Genomic DNA, 19,595 nt, shown 5'->3' with positions numbered 1-19,595 from the left:
GTGTCCCTACGAATACGGTTCATTTTTGACCCCCAGTTGAAGCAGAAAAACGGCTCAGGTGATTGCTACAGCGCAGGCGTGGGGAATGGGCCAGATCTGTGCCATGTACAGCAACACAGAGGGTATTTGAGAGGGAACGATGCTCTCACACGCCCAGCTTTTGGTTAATTGTACCTACTCTCTCCTTCCAGTTTCAAACGCATGCCCTGGTCCCTCCTAACCATATCCCCAGCACCCTCAGGCCCTCTGACCTAATGGTGAAGGGGACGAAGGATTGGTTCGCCCATTTGCCAAAGAACGATTTACCTTGGCACCCAAGGTCAGTTTGAACTGGTCACAGATGTTGATCAGTTTGCACACCAACAGTGGATCCGAGCAGAAGACAGTTATGTCATCAATGTACAGGGAGACTTTGACTTGAGTGCCTCCGCTGCATGGGATCATCACTCCGTTTAAGCCCAAAGCCTTCCTGATGGACTCAATAAATGGTTCTATACAACACACAAACAGGATAGGGGAAAGCCTACCTGATTCCAGATGTAATTGGAAAGCTTTCCAATACACACCAATTGATTGAAACTGCGTACTGATGTTTGTGTAGAGCAGTTGGATCCAATTTCAGGTTCGCTCCCCAATTTCAGGTTCGCTCCCCAATTTCATTTTGGAGAGCACATCCATCTTATAGGTGTGGGATATTCTGTCATAGGTCTTCTCCTGATCCAGGCTGATGAGGCAGGTACCTACATCCCATCCTGCACGTAGGTGATCGTATCCCCGAGCAGCGCAAGGCTATCAGAGATCTTCTGCTGGGAACAGAGCAGGTCTGACCCAGTGGATCACCAACTCCAGAGCAGACCTGACCTGATCGGCGATGATCTTGGACGGAATTTTATAATCCACATTCAACATTGAAATGGGCCTCCAATTTCTAATTTCTTCCCTTTCCCCTTCCATTTGTAGATGAGGGTAATGTCTTTCCTCATGGATTCTAACATACTCTCAGCCAGAAGTATACACTCCCAGCAAGTCTGGGCCAATCCAGTCCCAGAGCTGAATACAATTCAGCTGGTAAGCTGTCGCTTCTGGAAGTTTTATTCTTCTCAAAGGACTCAAGGGCCTCAGTCAATTCATCCAGAGTTGGCAGTTTGTCCAAACTCTCCCGCTCACTGTCCTCTGAAACGTCCCATGATAAGAGGACAGGAAGGACTGGGAGGCTGTCCTGTCTGTGTGCTTCACGTCATATAGTCTGACATATGATCCTCAAAATGTCAGACTGTGATGTCTTTGCTGAGCCAACAGCTTCCATCAGGCTGTTGATCAGAGAGCTTTCACTTTACCTTTTGGAAGAAGAAATGCGAGCTTGTCTCATCTTGCTCTACGGAGTAGACTCTGGACTGGATGATGATTTGGGAACCCTCTGAGGCAAAAAGCAGGGCTTGCTGGCCCTTCACCTCCTGGAGCTCCCTCTTGACATTGACCCCCATCGACTGCAGCTAGAGCAGATTCGGCATGCTTTTATGGAGTCAGGACATTTCATCCCGTCTCTCTCGTCTTGTGAACATCTTTGAGGATGAAAAACCTCTTGATGTTCCCTTTTGTTGCTTCTTACCAGTGTGTCAGGGACTCAGAGGGGTTTATGGTTTCCCAACCGTTGTAATTCCTTTTGAGTTCCTCAATGTTTTCTGGGGTCAATGGTTTCACATTCAGCTTTCACGTTCCCCTGCCAAACCTCTGGTCCTCCTGTAAGTGGCAGTCAGCCAGTAGGGGCTAAGTTCAAGTTAAGCAGTCTTACATTAACACTGCAATGAAATTACTGTGAAAATCCCCTAGTCGTCGCACTCCGGCACCTGTTCGAGTACACTGAGGGAGAATTTGGTATTGCCAATGCACCTAACCAGCACGTCTTTTGGACTGGGGGAGGAAACCATGCAGACAAGGGGAGAAAGTGCAGACTCCGCACAGTGACCCAAGTCAGGAATCGAACCCAGGTCCCTGGCGCTGTGAGACAGCAGTACTAACCACTGTGCCACCCCAAAGCTGTTGTCAGAGAATCCAACCGTGAAAACACAGGACAAACAGGAAGTCTATCCTGAACACGAAGACATGCCTGGCCATGACCAGATATATCTTCATTGCGCTCCAAGTGCAGAGTTGCTGAAGATGGTGTGCAGCTTGGCATCTTTTACTGTTTCCATCAGGAGTCTGGATGCAGCGTCCATTTGCTGTCAGCGTTGCTGGATCGTCCAGCCGCATCAATGATGCAGTTGACGTTACTGCCCAAAATGACTGGTCTGGAAGTCGCCAGCAACAGTGGAAGCTACTGAAGGACTGCCAGCTGCTCACCCTTCTGAGACAGGACATGCAAGTTACCAGAGTGGAGCATTACATTATGTCTGCAATGAGGAGATGACTGTGCACCACCTTCTTAACTTCAGAGATAGTGAAGTTTCACTGCCCACAACAGAATACCTAGGCTCGAGGAATGTGAGTCTCTTCCTCCTGACCAGACTAATGCCCCCTGGGATCAACACTTGCTTTTCTAGGTGATGATTGCTGTCTCTGGGTTCTCTTTCCCCTTGCTCATCTTGGTGCTGCTGACTGCCTCTTTTCATATGCTCTCAGAGTTCAGCTTCTGACCCCATATCCTCTCAATTACAAACACTGCCTACTTGTACTTCCGTAGCAGCCAAAATTCATCCCATAGCCTATGCTTTTCTTACCTCCAAACTCATTCACATTCCATCAACAAGCTATCCAAAACTCTACTGCCTGCCATCAAAAAAAAGTCCCACACTCCCTTCATCTATGCTTACTGAACTACACTGGCTCCTGGTCCCCCAACATTATAATTTTAAAGTCATCATGTGTGTGTTTAAACCTCTCCATGGCCTCATCTTTTGAGACAGGGCAGATGGACCAAGCTCTCCCAACCCTATTACCATCCAAGAATTCTGCATTCCTTCAATTCTTCACTTACACTACTACCACACAGCCATTGGTTGCTGATGCCCAAGTCCAAAGCTCTGAATTCCAACCCTAAATTTCACTTCTAATTTGCTCCTTTAATAAGCCTACTTCAGCAAGCTTTCATTCACAGACCCTTCTTCAGCCTGGTGCCAATATTGATTTGACTCTGCCTCCACGAAGGACCTTGGGATGCAATTAGTATGTTAAAGGCATTTTACAAAGGAGAACTGTTGAAATTATTTTGAGGCAGGGCAGATGGACCAGCTGAAGCTCTATACAAAATTTTTGAACTTTCAGCCATGGGCAGAGACCTAATTCAAACAAATATTTTCCAGGACAATATAGAATAAGTGGATAGCAAACTAGTTAAAGTGATTTGAAGAAACTGGTTTCTTCTCTCTCTTGTGGATGTAGGGCAATATCTACAATTTTACACTAGCTACTCAAAGGCAGGTAATTTCATTAGGAGTATCCCTAGAACACCTCCTTTGAATGTGAGTCAGGCTTTAAATCCTTATATGTTCCCATCTGTTCTGGGTGACCAGTTATTATCTGTATCTCATGGTTCATGGAGATGTGGTTGGGAGGCCTATGGAAGATTTAAGCCAGGAATCTTCTGCCAGGTTTCATGAGACAATTGACTTAAGAACTCAAGTCAGCTTTTCAAGCTTCATCAGAGTAGAAGTTACATTATCAAACATTAAAAAGACTCAAGTGACTAGGTGGTGTTGAGTGACATTGTTGAAATTCTGGTGGATAGGGAAACTATTTTCTATTGATTCTTGGGAATTCCTGGAATGTTCACTGCACAAAATACACAGGCAGCTAGTGCGTTTCAGGTTGACTTGAGGATTCCAGCGATACATTGCATTGCACTGTTCAGTGGGGCAAGTTCTATCAGTGCACTGCACACATAATGGAGCACTCCAGAGCCATCACTGATTTCCAAAACACTGATGCACTCCAATTGGTGCTTGCCAGTTTCTGAATCTGGTCTTTATCTTGGCAGCTATTTTCTTGAAATGATTAGTGTGTGGCTCAGTTTCACAGAGGTGCTAAAGTGGGGTCATGTGATAATGTGGTTACATTAGATCACTTTCAGGGTGCTTAGTATTCATATTATCAAGGTGCAATGCAGTGACTTGAGCTTCCATTTCCAGAAATAGCCCTAAACATTAACTTTAGGTCTTCATTCAAAGTGGACTCATCGCTGATTGCTGCTACACTAAGGGAAAGGTCATTTGCATATGCAAATTTACATGACTGGTTAGCAGCGAGTTGCTCACGACATTAAAACAAATACTAAGCATTGTGGCAGCTTACTATGAGGAACTGGGTGGAGCTGTCTATTGCCCAAATAGACACTACCAACTATTGCTCAAAGTGTGCACTACAGCCATATTTTGAGGCAAGGATCAAACTTTGTAAACGTCACCAATCCTTTAAGCCCAACTGTTGTAAGCCAATGAAAGGTCTACAAAGGCTATGCTAATCTTGTATCTCTTCTGGAATTTGACCTTGCTTGATGGAGCAAGGGCCAAAAACAATGCAGAAACTGCAACTAGTTGGGATCCCACTTGTTCTTTAATGACCAGCAATTCAACTAGAGGGTCAATTTGCCAGAGAATAATACTTTGTAGGTTTAACAGATCATATACAGGGGTAATATCAGGCTATAGCTTCCCAGTGTTAGGCAGCTTACCCAGTTTGAGCACAGCAACAGTGCTCACCACCCACAATGCTTTTGGCATACATCTAGATTCCATGGTACTGATGTACAGCCATTTAAGTCCAATAGAGCCTATAAGGTGGTGTAAATTTGCCCTAGTCTCTGGAGTTGAGAGAGATGATCTCATTGAAAAATACACTATTTAAAAAGTTATTTTCTCCCAGTTGGGGATATCTAGAACACAGGGGTTGATTTAGGGCTGAGGAGGATAAATTTGTGTTTGGAGGCTTGTGAATCTTTGGAATTCTCTACCAGAGAGTTGTGGATAGTGCATTGAGGGTATTGAAGGCCGAGCAATTTTTGGTCTTGAGAAAAGGGAGAGCAGACAGAAAAGGCAAATCAAACCATGATCAAGTTGAATGGCAGAGCAGGTACAAGGAACCGTATGGTATAATACTCCTATTTATTACAGGGAAATCATTGTTGGTCACTTTTTTCCTGCATTTTTCACTTCACTATCCTGATCAATGCGGTCTTGGGGGAAATCGAAATCATTGCCTGTTGGGCTGAAAAATGGATAGCTTGCTTGGAATTTTTGCTGAGAAGTCCGTTTGTACAATCCACCACTTGAGGCAGAGCTGGACTAAACCTTAGGCCTGATATTCCAGTGGAGTGACAAGACATCACACTGGGTCTCAAGCATTCCAACTAAAATTACAAGTCCAGCGAAATCAATGACCTGTTCAAATGGTTGCACTGCTGGAGCAAGTCCTGAAATTTTTTTTTTGCTAGCAGCAATAATGCTCTATCCAAAAACCATAAGGGATGTCCTTGGTCATGGCAATTAGACCATGATTACATTATTTTCAATGGATTGATCAGTACTTTTGATGACTGTCCTGGAGCAGTCCCATTCGGGTTTGGTCAGGTTTCATCATAGCATTCACTAACAGAATCATGGGCTTTTCAATGCCAAAATGGGTGCTCCGCTTATGCTTCTGTTGAAGAAGCTTCAACATATTGGACATGTTCCTGCTTTGATCTTTCAAAATTTTGTTTGGGTTTGGCTTGTAGTCACATTGCCAGTGAGCAGCAAGGTCTGCTGGCAAATTCATGAGCCCTTTGCTGGAGACTCATCGCCCTACATAGTGTGATGCTTGATGTAAAAAGCACCAGCCGTTGTGGTAATGGCATTTTGTATAACTGGTTTCAGCCAATTGACAGTTGAGACTTTTCATTTCCTTATCTTGATAGAGGGTAGGTGACTTATTTTGTTTCTAGGGTGAAGATGCATCAAAATTAGTGATTGCATTTTACATATGCATATGTTCAGGACTTTTATTCTGTTGATCATGAGATTGTATCTAGATATGTTAACAAAGGTCAGTCGATCATTGCAAATGTGTATTTTATGGAATGAGGATTTCAGTACATACGTGAGATACACTCACTTCACCTGCAAAGCCACCTCACTGAGGTGTTTCTCGGTTCTGAAATGGACAATCAAGATAGCTTGCAATGTTACTCTGAACGCTGGGAAATGGCTGGTAGAATAGAAGATGGCCATCTTCAAAGCTTAAGGAATAATAACTAATCCCAATTTTGCATTAAGGAATAATAACTAATCCCAATTTTGCAACCAACCACTGATTTTCAGGTTTTCAGATCAACTCAAAGCCACTAAAATGACAGAGGAATCAGTAAATGTAGCAGAATGGAAATTAAGCAAAGCTTATCACTGGAGTTTAGAAGAGAGTGAGGGGGGATCTCATAGAAGCTTATAAAATTCAACAGGGTTAGACAAGGTAGGTTCAGAAAGAATGTTCCCAATGGTGGGAGAGTCCAGAACTAGGGGTCATAGTTTGAGGATAAGTAAACCATTTAGAACTGTGGTGAGGGGAAAGTTCTTCACCCAGTGGGTGGTGAATGTGTGGAATTCATTACCACCGAATGTAGTTGAGGCCAAAAGGTTGTCTGATTTCAAGAAATTAGATGTAGCTCAAGGCTAAAGAGATCATGGGATATGGGAGGAAAATCAGGATATTGAATTCGATGATCAGCCATGGTCAAGATGAATGGCAGAGCAGACTTGAAGAGCTGAATGGCCTAGTCCTGCTTCTAGTTTCGATCAAAACATCAGGAAAAAGCAAAAAATTATGTACATCCAGGACAAAGACAAAAAGCAAAATAAAAAACTAGCGAGGAAATAGCCACAGTTGCACATTAACAAAAGACATCAAATTGAGACTGCCAGAAGTTTAGGACTGAAGTGGTAGCAACATGCAGTCAATGTTGCAAATGATCAAGAATAAGCTTGTCTTGTGAATTGAAACAGAGGAATGCACCACTGCCTGAAATATGATAGAAATATATGGACTCAATTAGAACAGAAGTAATAAGCCGCCATAGTCTTGGAATTATTTATAATTTAAGCAGGGTTCCTATATTGGAGCTGGAAATTACAACTTTGTCATAGGACCAAGTTTTGTCATATACTGCATGTGAAAGCTCCAGCAAAATACTGGAAGAGTACAAATTCACAACTTCAAAAAGTCGCCACAATTAAAAACGGCAAAGCTTTATTGAGTGAGTTTATTTTCACTTTGCACCTTACAAATATGAACAAAAGTGACTTGTCAGGTCTCAGATGTTGAAGACCAAGATTAAACCCTACAATAACGGTCTAAAGAAAAATTCTACATTAAAATTTTTATTTCGCCATAGAGCATCCAAAGATGCTTCTCATCATTTTGACTTTCTAAAAAAATTAAACCAGAGACTTGTTTTTGACAAATATAAAAAATGAAGTCAAGCAACAAATATAAGCACATAATTGTTCAGTTTACACCCAGTGTTTATAGTTTTGTCATGTTTAAGTTTCAAAAATGTTTTTGTATACTTATGCACAACTACACTTTACATTTTTCTTTAAACAGTAAAACAGAATACATTGCCAATTAGTTAATTAAGGTCTTCACTCCCATAAAACATACTGGGAATTTAAGTGGGTACAATATTTATTACAATCAGTTAAGACATCTAGATTGTATCTTGATGTTGCTTGCACCAATCTACTTTTGTGTGCCTGAATTGTATATCAAGCCCACAGAAGCAGTACACTGCACATATGCAACCAAGGTCATAGGGCAGGAAAATTTCAATAACTAGTGCCAAAATACTTTACATAATGAAACTTAGGTCTCTGAAACTAAAATCATGTGATGAACACACTGGTGCCATCCTAGAATTTTCCTCAACCTAGGAAAAGGCTTATGCTGAATTCTAGTCATAATGAAAGGAATGCGTATACTGAATTCACGTTTCATAAGCATAACCAAGTTTAAGCTGGTAACTGGTATCTGTTAAATAGTGAAAAAGTTATATCCCCCAACCTCCAGTCATGCTTGACATTCCACCCATGCCATTCATTCCCATGGATCCTCTGCTTCCAGTTCCATAGTAACTTCCATTAATTCCAGCTTGGCTGCCTGTAAAATTATTTGATAATGAAAATTTGTTTTTTTTTGCAATTTGGGGAAAATGCTGCCAGGACTAGAGTGTTTTATACAAAGCTCAGTTATTTCATAGATCACTTACCATATGCACTCAAGCTTGCTTGACTTCCATAAACTCCATATCCAGTGCTTAGTTGCTGACTGCTAGGACTACCGTAGCTTGGACTTGCATAGCTTGACTGGCTTCCTAAAAACAGACATCCCTTGTAACATGTCTTTATACAAGTACCATCCCCAATGACACCTATGATTTGATTCCTGCTCCAATGACTGATCCCATAGCGAAGCATGGTTACAGAATGACTAAAAGCCTCTACAGTTCAATTCTATGTCTTGGTACCGGATAGATGTTCTTTGCATATATGCAGTGCTTATAATTGCATAATGAAACTAGGCCATTAACAGAACACCATGGAGAAAACAGATTTAACACATTAACTGTAGTAACATTCTCTCCTTGCCCAGTACACAAAATTATTGATCAACTTCCATTGAGAAATGAACAAGCCAATCTCAAAAGCTGTTAGGTTCTTGACAGAAAAGCCAAATTCTAAGGGCCACTGTGCCGAGATACCATGGTTATAGGACACTGTACAAATAAAAAAAGCCCTGCTTATCCAAAAAAATTAAATGAAAATTCTAACTAACAACATTCTGCTCCTTGCCATTATTCAAAATTACCTGCAATATTTGCACTCCGTCTTACAAATTCATCAACTTCCAAAACAAATTAGCTACATATTGATGTACATAGAAAAGTCAACTGTTACCATAAAGCAGCATGGCATTATTTGGAAACTAACATTAGCACATTAAGCATGCAAGATATGAATCACATAAAAATGTCAAACTACGGCTGAAGTTGATATCCACTTCACTTACCCAGTCCTGCCATTTGAGTTGCATAGGCACTACCGCTGCCTCCAGAGGTTGAGTTCAGGAAAAGTTCCACATATCTATGTTCTAACAGGGGAAAAAAATAGAATTTCAGAGAATATTACAGTTGTATTGCAATTTACTGTGAAGTTTCACATCAACTTACGCATATGGGCTTTGTCCTTCGACATCGCAGCCACAGCATCCTCATGGGTTGCAAACTCCACATCAGCTTCTCCTGTGACTCTACGATCAGATCCAATCTCTATGTGAACACGAACTGGGTTCAGAGGTGAGAAAAACTGAAAGAAAACAACAAAAGCAGTTTCAAACAATTTTATGCAAATAGATTCTTTGGGTTGGTGAAGAAAGGAAATGTTACAAGTCCCAAATTGGTGCCATGAGTTACACAATTTCAAAAGCAATGAGCCTCAGGCCAAAAAAAAATTAAACCCGAGTGTAACTGCAAATTAGTTTGGAAATTTGTTATAGGATGTATTCACTAATGGCAATGCCAAACAACTCTGCCAAGTTCACAACATTTGAACAGGACATGAGAGCAAGCAAAAACAAAGACATTTTCCCAAGTTTAAAGATGTTAGGGCCCATAGATTAGGTAATTCCACCCTCAGTGGAATGAATAGGTTCTCTGAATCAGTAGTTAATAAATACACATATCTGGATGAGGAACCTACAACAGTTTACTTAAAAAGTCTAAAGAACCAACGAGTAAGTTTCTAAAGACAACCATAAATGTTGTAACATGGTAGACATAGAAATGCTCTTTACTTCTCTCCTCCCAAAATCTCAGTTACATCACTTTAGGATGGTATCAGTTACATGCTTCTGCATAAGGATTGCCACTCCAAAAATAATCTGAGATTAGTTTATGTTTCTTCTTCCACAAGATGCAGAAGTCCTCAGGGGGGCCCATGGGATTATTTGTTCAACAGTGTGGCAGAAGATACCAACACATTCAAAACACACACACACACAAACAGTGAAGACAGAAAACATTTTAAAATACTTACATTATATATATCATTCTCTGTAGCCCGGAATGGCAGACCTCTCATATGTACACAATGACCTGTTGTACTCTGAAAGCTAGAATCACTATTTCCATAAGCTTGTGCAGACAATCCTGTGAATAAATTACCCAATTAGACTTTCAGATTCCAAAATACTTGCACACGTTCTGTCATAATGTCCAGTTTAAAAAAAAACTCACCTCCATCTCGTCCGTATCCATGATCTGACCCATAGCCGTATGCATCACTGTACCCATTGTAATCATCGTAACTTCCATAACCTGGATCATTTGAGCAATTAGATAACATTAGCTCAATTATGAACCCTGAACATATCCACAGCAACATGCAGATAAAACTCAATTGCAAATGTATATCGTATGGATTGAAAGGTCATTGCTTAACTTAAACCAAGAACACAGCAATGCAGTATTTCATAGAAATTTCATAAAAGAGCTCTGAGCAACCAAATTCAGGCACTATTACTGTATACAAGCCAATTACTTTGGTGACAGATAAAACTAAAAGGAATTGAAATGTTGATAATGAAACATGTAGATAAATGGGAATATTACAACCTAGAATCCTATCAAGTCAAATAAATTAAATTCTCAGCATTATTCTAGAAGTGCAATCAGCTTAAGCATTAAAATACTCAATCATGATGAACATCCTAACCAGTTTACTTACCACCACCATATACTCCACGTCTCATCTTTTCATATGATGATCGACTAGCTAGACCATAAGCTGATCTCCCAGTCATTGGTCTGTCATAAGGACCTGGTCTTAAACCAGACATTAATTTTCGGGGAGGATCATAGTGGGTGCGCACCTCAGCCCGGCTGCTCTTGAAAATTTCAATGTACCTAAAAGATTATGCAGTGTATTTAAACATTTTAACCCTCATTAATATGTAAGTTAGCTACAAGAGTAACTATGGTACACAAATTAGAGGTATCCTAACCATGCATTTCCCACACAAAAGAATGAATATTTCAGAGCCAAGGGCCAAAATCCTCATCTATAAAGTTATTTTTTGAAACTCACATTTTAAGAATAGCCCCATTATAATTAAATCAGGTCCTTCTGTAAAACACTTAAAAGCTACAGATATTTACAAATTTCATTGTGCACTTTTTTAAAAACCTCAAATTGTAAGTTCTGATCGTGAAATGAAATTATACAAAATTTTATGTTTACTGTAACTTTCCAAGACAACTTGAGTCAGTATTTTAGCAACTTAAGTAATCATGAAGTATTCTTAAAATGTAACTAACATGGCTTTTAAAACATTCAAACAAAACAAATTAAGCAGCAATTCTGTCCTAAGCTGCAGTTAAGTAGGTTTCAAACTATTGAATTCTCATCTTATAGATAATTTTCTTCATTCTTTGAACAATGTACAACCTCCACATACAAATACAACTATTGGATCAGGAAATATGTAGATAGGAAAATAATCGCCCAAGACACAGCTCTTTTGAGATTATTTCCTCATTTGTTTTTTATTATGCTTCACTCGGAACTACGTCTTTTATTCTACGACTAGCAAAGAAGTCAAATATGGCATCAAGCCAGAAAAGACAAGAGGGCAAAAGACAAAAGCCACGTGGAAGTGTAATTTCATTCAAAGAATAAGGAAGATCATATCTACAGCAGGTAATATTACATTAGCGAATGTTTGTTCAAACTCCATATACAAATAGGATACAGCATGTTGAAATTGGTAGTGGGGAACTAATTAGCAACAATCCTGGAACATAAATGCCCAGTTATCTTCCAGCTATCAAATTTTTAAAAACTGCCAATTTTTTGTATCAAAAAGACTGGCAACAGAAACTTTCCATACTGGAAGTCATAGTTGAACAGGACGAGTTACAACTTTTCTTGGTAGGCAACATTTGCCCAAGGAAAAGCATATACATTTATTGCCCAACATACTAATTGAAGGGTGACCAAGAGTGCCAAGGGGAAAAAAAACTTCCCACATTAGCAATTATTAAATTGCTCACAAGTGACACAGCAGAAACCTCTTGCCAACTGTGAGTATTCATGTATCCAACTGACAATGCCCACCAACTCTGCATAAACTTATGGATAGCTAAAAAGGACTGACTGCTCAAATTCAACCTCAACTGTTTATGGGCATCTGCAGTAAATTCTGAGCAGAGTCACTTGGTGGACTGGGGAAGTCCCAACACCGTGGAAAGATTTGCTGCAAAAGAAACGGATCCTGCAGGAATTCAGAGAGCCTTCAATTTGCTTTGGTACTGGAGTGAAATATTGAATGCACCTGTGTAAGTAATTTGAAGTCATACTTCAGTAATATTAACTATGCTAGATCGTGATTTTAATTTGCCAATAAATGCAACAAACAAAATGATTAAATAAGCTTAGTGACAATATATTTTCACGTAACATCATTGCAGTGTTTTGTAAGCCTACTTGTGACACAAATAAATTAGTAATGTAATTGACAGATTATTTCTTGATTGGGTGTAAATTGAGGGGTGGATACTCAATGAGACCTTGGAGTCCTCGTGCATCAGTCGCTGAAAGTAACCACGCAGGTACAGCAGGCAGTAAAGAAGGCAAACAGTATCTTGGCATTCATAGAGGATTGTGATCAGGGATGGGGATGTTTTGCTGCAATTGTATAGGGCATTGGTGAGGCTGCACTTGGAGTATTGTGTGCAATTTTGGTGTCCTTATCTGAGGAAGGATGTCCTTGCTATGGAGGGAGTACAGCGAAGGTTTATCAGGCTGATTCCTGGGATGGCAGGTCTGTCATGAGGAGAGACTAAATCAGTTAAGATTATATTCACTGGACTTAAGAGTGAGAGGAGATCTCATAGAAACATATAAAATTCTAACAGGGTGAGACAAGGTAGATTCAGAAAGAATGTTCCCAATGGTGGGGGAGTTCGGAACTAGGGATCATAGTTTGAGGATAAGGGGTAAGCCTTTTAGAACTGAGGCGAGGAGAAATTTCTTCACCCAGAGGTGGTGAATGTGTTGAATTCACGACTATAGAATGTAGTGGAGGCCAAAACATTGCCTGATTTCCAGAAAAAAATTAGATACAGCTCTTGGGGATAAAGGGATATTTGAGGGGGGGGGGGGGTCAAGATGACTGGCGGAGCAGGCTCGAAGGGCCGAATGGTTTACTCCTACTTATAGTTTATGTTAATAAATAACGTGTGGACCTAACTTTAAAAGTCAAAATCAGCTCTTTAACAAAAACAATACAGCAGATGCTGGAAATCTGAAATTGGGCAATTTGTTTTTAATTGCCGTTTTGTTGATTTATAATTGCTAAAAAATTCTAATTTACTCAGAACATTATATCCTCAGACTTGACTCATTTCCCTTCTTGACCATCAGAAAGGATTCATAATGTCTGCCTTTAGAGCAGGATACATCAGTTGAAACAAAAGAATGCACATTTGGTCAAGACCATTACCGTGAAAATTGAAAAACTGCATGACTTCAAATTAATAGCTTTCCCCAATGAATTTTGCAATCAAGACCGCTGCAAGCATGAGAAAAAGATGCAGTGTAGAATGAAGCCCCATACAAATGGGAAAGGGGGGGAAAAGTAAAGATGAATATAAAAATATCAACTTCCCTGTGATCCTATTTGTATTCTGGAGGCTAAACAAATTTAGGGACATCAAGTTCTATATGCACAGGATGCTTTCTAATGAGGTAGTCGTCACAGCTTCACATCATTTGTTGTGTTAGGTCTGGTACAGGCCATGAGCAACGTAATGCTAACATTACACATTACTTTGTCAATCTGCCTGAAAATTAACCACAACACTGCCAACTGCACTGGGCCAGACTTTGATAAGTCTTTCTACTAGCATTGGTGACAATTAATTTAGTTATGTATGCAAATATTAAGCATCATATCCTGTAATCAATGGCTTAATTTAGGGAATTCTTATGCAACCAGAACAAAAATGAAATCTCCTTTCATGGCCGGAAATAGAGACCTTCATCCCAACTATCAAAGCTAAATTAACTAATAAGGATCTCAGGCATGAAAGGTAACTGCTGCAATATACTATGCAAAGAATATTTATGTGCTTGACTGTCCATAGACAGAAGCAAGTTTCATATGCTTTTTTTTTTGAAGAGTAGTTAATTTAATAGCTCAACCATGTTGAAAAGCTATTTGCCACAAGTAATTAAAAACAGCCTTGTAATTTTAGTTATGTATTAAGCCACAACAGGCAATCCTAATGTACAATTTCATCACATCTGAAGAAGCAGCTACATTATCTAGATACACCCAAAAAATCCAATTGGTTGCTAATGTCAGTGGTATAAATACAGAGAACAATAATCATGATGGCAAGTAGCTTTTCAGGTTACCTGTATTTCAATTTCATCTACAAATAGTCAACACATTAACAATTTTTAAAAAAATTAGTGTTGCAATGTGCTTAAAGAGTTTTTAAATTGTGCTTAATCACATTTTCTTATGGTATCAAAAGCTGTGAACTGTGATAAACCTTATTTAAAACCCAAACAACACATCCAGGTGAAACATTCGGCATACTGCAGCACTTGTACTAGATAACAATCAATCATATACCATAAGAAAAGTGACTCATCCATCCATCCCCACCTGTGCCCTATTCTTTCCTTGTGTTTCTTTAGAGCCTTTTCAGCTATTTCCTGTGTGGCAAACTGCACGAAGGCCTCCCCCGTGCTCCTCCCCTGGTAGTCCATCGGCAATGTTATCCCATTTGGCACGATTTCCAACCCTTCAACCCAAGGACAAATAACCCCAGTAGGGGACAGTATTAAAGGGTGCACATGCCTAATTATTACTTATGACGTTGCATTTATAAAATGTAAACTACTGCAAGTTACAGGTCACAAAAATAAAATGCACTAAAGTGTTCTGTGACAATGACGCCGTGCTTGAATATTCAAGAACCTGACCAACCACAGGAATCCTGGGTTGAAGCACAGCTACTTGTGTCACATAACATCCTAGAACAAAGCAAGAATCATTACGATTTAAAATAGAATCCACAGTAACACACAATGCAACTAACAGTCAAGTTCTTTCCCCCAAGTAAATTTATTCAAAAACAGTCGCAATAATTAGGATAACTCAAGAAACCAAAATATGGTAACCAAACCAGAGTCCACTCCTCGCCCTCAATTTCAGCATCTCATCAGTCCATGCTCTGTTGCCCCAATCAAGTGGCAATTTTGCCATGTGTGAATCTGTAAGTGTGCTATTGGATTGTGGGGCCATCACAGCCAGGCACAAACCTGTTCTCACCTGATGTCCACACATGCAATGCCAAAGGAGTGGAAATCTTCAATCTTAACACTATAGGCACCGAGGCCAGATTCAGCTGTCCCAGCAGCTTTTGTCTAATAAAATTACAGGTTGAACATACAGCTTTCCTGATCTGCTCAGGGCTGCATGATATGTTCTAATTAACCCAAGCAACCACTGGGGAAAATCAGGTTGCATTTCGTCTTGCACGTGTAGGAAAGTCACAACTGTAAATATTGACTTCCTACTCTTCACCTAACCCCAAAAATTAGCCATTTGGTTACAAGTAGGCTAAGTAGGTTTTCCCTATGAACCTTTGCCCTGCAGCCACATACACCATTTGCTCCTAGGGAGCAGGTCTATGAAGCCACTGCGCACAGTCTCCAGAAGCTGAGTCAGTGTTCTCCTATAATTTCTTCATCCATTTGCTGGGAAGCAACCAATCTTCACTCGTTGCTTCCGGAAGCTCATCAGTATTTGATATTTCAACTTTCATCTTGCATCGATATCACTATGCTGCATTTGAATGCTGATAAATCTATAACCATACAAAGCTAGCAACCAAACGTACCAAAATTTTATGCAGATCAGAACAAATGTTTCAATTTACTATTTAAACTCATTTCAAAAATCCATCTACGAAACATTAGATGAGACTAGAACAAGCAGGATAAATTAACCAATCATAGGTTCTATATCACATTAAAAAATAATTGATTTCCCAGGGTGCTGTACATGGAGTGATGTGTTTGAACTGCAGGAGGTTGGATGGGGTGGGGTTGGAATAAAGGGGTGAGTGAATATAATAGAAACATTCAATACCCATTTGAAAAACATCAAACTTTATGCAAGCCAAAAGCTGCAGTAATTTGAAACGGTTGATATAATGGAGTTTCCTTGCAGTGGAAATGGAGGAGCTGGAGAGGCAGAACACAGACACTGCATCACAGCTATTTATCATAGTATAATTATGAAGGTGGACAGAGAAATTGATCATGGTGAAGGTAAATGGAAGAACAGTACGTAAAAGCAATATCTTAAATGTTCTACCACAAGCATCACACCTGGATTTTGTTCACTTGAATATTTTCATGCAAAATATCTTTGAACATTCTCAAGAGGGCAAGGATCAAAGTGAAAATCCCGACAGGCATAGTTCTAACATTGCAATCACAAATATCCAAGGATTGCTGCCTTAGTTTAGTAGGAATATTTATTGCTGCTCCAAAACTACCAGAGCTGGTGGTGAGATTTTGATTAGGTAGATGACAAGAATATAGAACCATAGAATATGCACCAAGGCTTTTATGCATAGTTGAATGCTAAGCTTTTCTATGAACAGTTTTTGGAAATAAGGCCATGTAATAGAACGGAGGACAAGTGATGAGTGAGAATTCTAACTTATTTAAAACTATTAAGTAACTTCTTTCAGATAACAACTCTGACTGGAGTTTTAATCTTAACTATAATCTCAATTTTGTTCTGAATTAGCATGGGATGCCCATTAGTACAGAAAATGGTTTTACCCTTTGGGAAAATGTATGAAGTGGCATCTACTTAAAAGCAACACAGAAGTTCCGAAATACAGAACAAAATAAAAATTTGTATCATGTGGAGGAACTTTGTTTCATTGAATCAGCGGGCATGATTACTTGACTGCATAGTTAATGCATTGCACCTCATTTAAACTACCAAGTTGTAAAATTAATTTAAGTCAAATTTAAAATGCAAACAGAAAATATTACCTCGTCAACTGGAAATGAATTCCATTAGCTCATTCAGCCTTAAAATTAATACTTAGATTATCAGACATGGGGCTTGCATAATTAAAACAATATTTTGCTGAAAACAGCTAATTTACCAAAATGTACAGAACAAAATCTGTTTTCTATACCTGTAAAAAACTGTACTATTTCTTCCTTGCTGCAGCCAAACGGTAATCCCCTAAGACGAACACAGCCATCGTTTGAGGAATCAGGGCTGTTGGGGCCAGTGTGCTTCAAAACCCAGTCCATTTCAATATTGTTAGATTTAAATACTAGATTTTCAAAGAAAAAGTTCAAGAAATCACTTTAGACAAGTAAACATAATTAAATCTGAAAAATGTTTCAGAAAAAAGAGTAATCTGGAATAAAACAAGTACTTGCTGAATCTATTTGCTCAACACTAACAGCTCTCGTAAGTACTCATTCAGCATTGGTTAAAGCAAATAATTTTATGAGGGATCAGAAGAGAGTTGGCAAGATTGATACAGAACTGGCTTGGCCATAGAAAGAGTTTTAACAACACCAGGTTAAAGTCCAACAGGTTTATTTGGTAGCAAACAGAATTAGCTTTCGGAGCGCTGCTCCTTAGTCAGCAGCGCTCCGAAATACATGAATCTTTGTTGTTCATAGTGTATATAAATGATTTGGACGAAAACGTAGCTGGTCTGATTCGTAAGTTTGCAGACGACAAAAGTTGGTGGAGTTGTGGATAGCGAAGAGGATACAGCAAGATATAGACCGGTTGGAGACTTGGGCGGAGAAATGGCAGATGGCGTTTAATCTGGACAAATGTCAGATAATGCATTTTGGAAGGTCCAATGCATATAGGAATTATAGAGTAAATGGTAGAACCCTTAGGAGTATTGACAAGCAGAGAGATCTGGGCGTACATGTCCACTGATCACGCAGAGGCAACGCGGGTGGATAAGGTAGTCAAAAAGGCATACAGCATGCTTGTTTTCATCAGTCGGGGCATTGAATATAAAAATTGGTAGGTTATGCTGCAGCTGTAGAGTACCTTAGTTAGGCCTAATTTAGAATATTGTCTATAATTCTTGTCACCACACGACCAGAAGGATGTGGATCTTTGGAGAGAGTTCAGAAGAGGTTTACCAGCATGTTGCCTGGTCTGGAGGGTATTAGCTATGAGGAGAGGTTGGATAAACTTGGCTCTGATCTTCAGGTCGTCGTTGGCCTCTGGTATAGTACCAGAAGATTGGAGGTTAGCGAATGTTGTCCCATTGTTTAAGAAGGGGAACAGAGACTTCCCCGGGAATTATAGACCGGTGAGTCTCACTTCTGTTGTCGGCAAGATGTTGGAAAAAATTATAAGGGATAGGATTTATAGTTATTTGGAGAGTAATGAATTGATAGGTGATAGTCAGCATGGTTTTGTGGCAGGTAAGTCGTGCCTTACTAACCTTATTGAGTTTTTTGAGAAAGTGACCAAGGAGGTGGATGGGGGCAAGGCAGTGGACGTGGTATATATGGATTTTAGTAAGGCGTTTGATAAGGTTCACCATGGTAGGCTTCTGCAGAAAATGCAGATGTATGGGATTGGGGGTGATCTAGGAAATTGGATCAGGAATTGGCTAGCGGATAGGAAACAGAGGGTGGTGGTTGATAGTAAATATTCATCATGGAGTGCGGTTACAAGTGGTGTACCTCAGGGATCTGTTTTGGGGCCACTGCTGTTTGTAATATTTATTAATGATCTGGATGAGGGTATAGTTGGGTGGATTAGCAAATTTGCTGATGACACCAAAGTCGGTGGTGTGGTAGACAGTGAGGAAGGGTGTCGTAGTTTGCAGGAAGACTTAGACAGGTTGCAAAGTTGGGCCGAGAGGTGGCGGATGGAGTTTAATGCGGAGAAGTGTGAGGTAATTCACTTTGGTAGGAATAACAGATGTGTTGAGTATAGGGCTAACGGGAGGACTTTGAATAGTGTGGAGGAGCAGAGGGATCTAGGTGTATGTGTGCATAGATCCCTGAAAGTTGGGAATCAAGTAGATAAGGTTGTTAAGAAGGCATATGGTGTCTTGGCGTTTATTGGTAGGGGGATTGAATTTAGGAGTCGTAGCGTTATGTTGCAACTGTACACAACTCTGGTGCGGCCGCACTTGGAGTACTGTGTGCAGTTCTGGTCCCCACATTACAGGAAGGATGTGGAGGCTTTGGAGAGGGTGCAGAGGAGGTTTACCAGGATGTTGCCTGGTATGGAGGGGAGATCCTATGAGGAGAGGCTGAGGGATTTGGGATTGTTTTCGCTGGAAAGGCGGCGGCTAAGAGGGGATCTTATTGAAACATATAAGATGATTAGAGGTTTAGATAGGGTGGATAGTGATAGCCTTTTTCCTCTGATGGAGAAATCCAGCACGAGGGGGCATGGCTTTAAATTGAGGGGGGGTAGTTATAGAACCGATGTCAGGGGTAGGTTCTTTACCCAGAGGGTGGTGAGGGATT

At 40.1% G+C, this 19,595-nt stretch overlaps 1 protein-coding gene across 2 annotated transcripts in view; it reads right to left on the bottom strand.

Moving 5' to 3' along the window:
- The window catches only part of hnrnph1l (heterogeneous nuclear ribonucleoprotein H1, like), a 51,069-nt gene that overhangs the window by 20,426 nt on the left and 11,048 nt on the right, over positions 1 to 19,595 (bottom strand). The window contains exons 4-12 of one of the 2 annotated variants that reach the window (XM_078231005.1): positions 17,261 to 17,404; positions 14,698 to 14,836; positions 10,749 to 10,927; positions 10,259 to 10,339; positions 10,059 to 10,171; positions 9,194 to 9,329; positions 9,034 to 9,114; positions 8,234 to 8,338; positions 8,029 to 8,124 (exon numbers count right to left, since the gene is read on the bottom strand). In XM_078231005.1, the coding sequence (XP_078087131.1) occupies positions 8,029 to 8,124; positions 8,234 to 8,338; positions 9,034 to 9,114; positions 9,194 to 9,329; positions 10,059 to 10,171; positions 10,259 to 10,339; positions 10,749 to 10,927; positions 14,698 to 14,836; positions 17,261 to 17,404 (1,074 nt within the window). The remainder of the gene's footprint in view (positions 1 to 8,028; positions 8,125 to 8,233; positions 8,339 to 9,033; positions 9,115 to 9,193; positions 9,330 to 10,058; positions 10,172 to 10,258; positions 10,340 to 10,748; positions 10,928 to 14,697; positions 14,837 to 17,260; positions 17,405 to 19,595) is intronic. The other variant, XM_078231006.1, reaches the window with a different exon arrangement.

Source organism: Mustelus asterias, chromosome 16 (genome assembly GCF_964213995.1).
Source record: "Mustelus asterias chromosome 16, sMusAst1.hap1.1, whole genome shotgun sequence".
NCBI lineage: Eukaryota > Metazoa > Chordata > Chondrichthyes > Carcharhiniformes > Triakidae > Mustelus > Mustelus asterias.
Note: the sequence above shows the minus strand (reverse complement) of the source record. Positions and strands in the feature narration are given on the sequence as shown.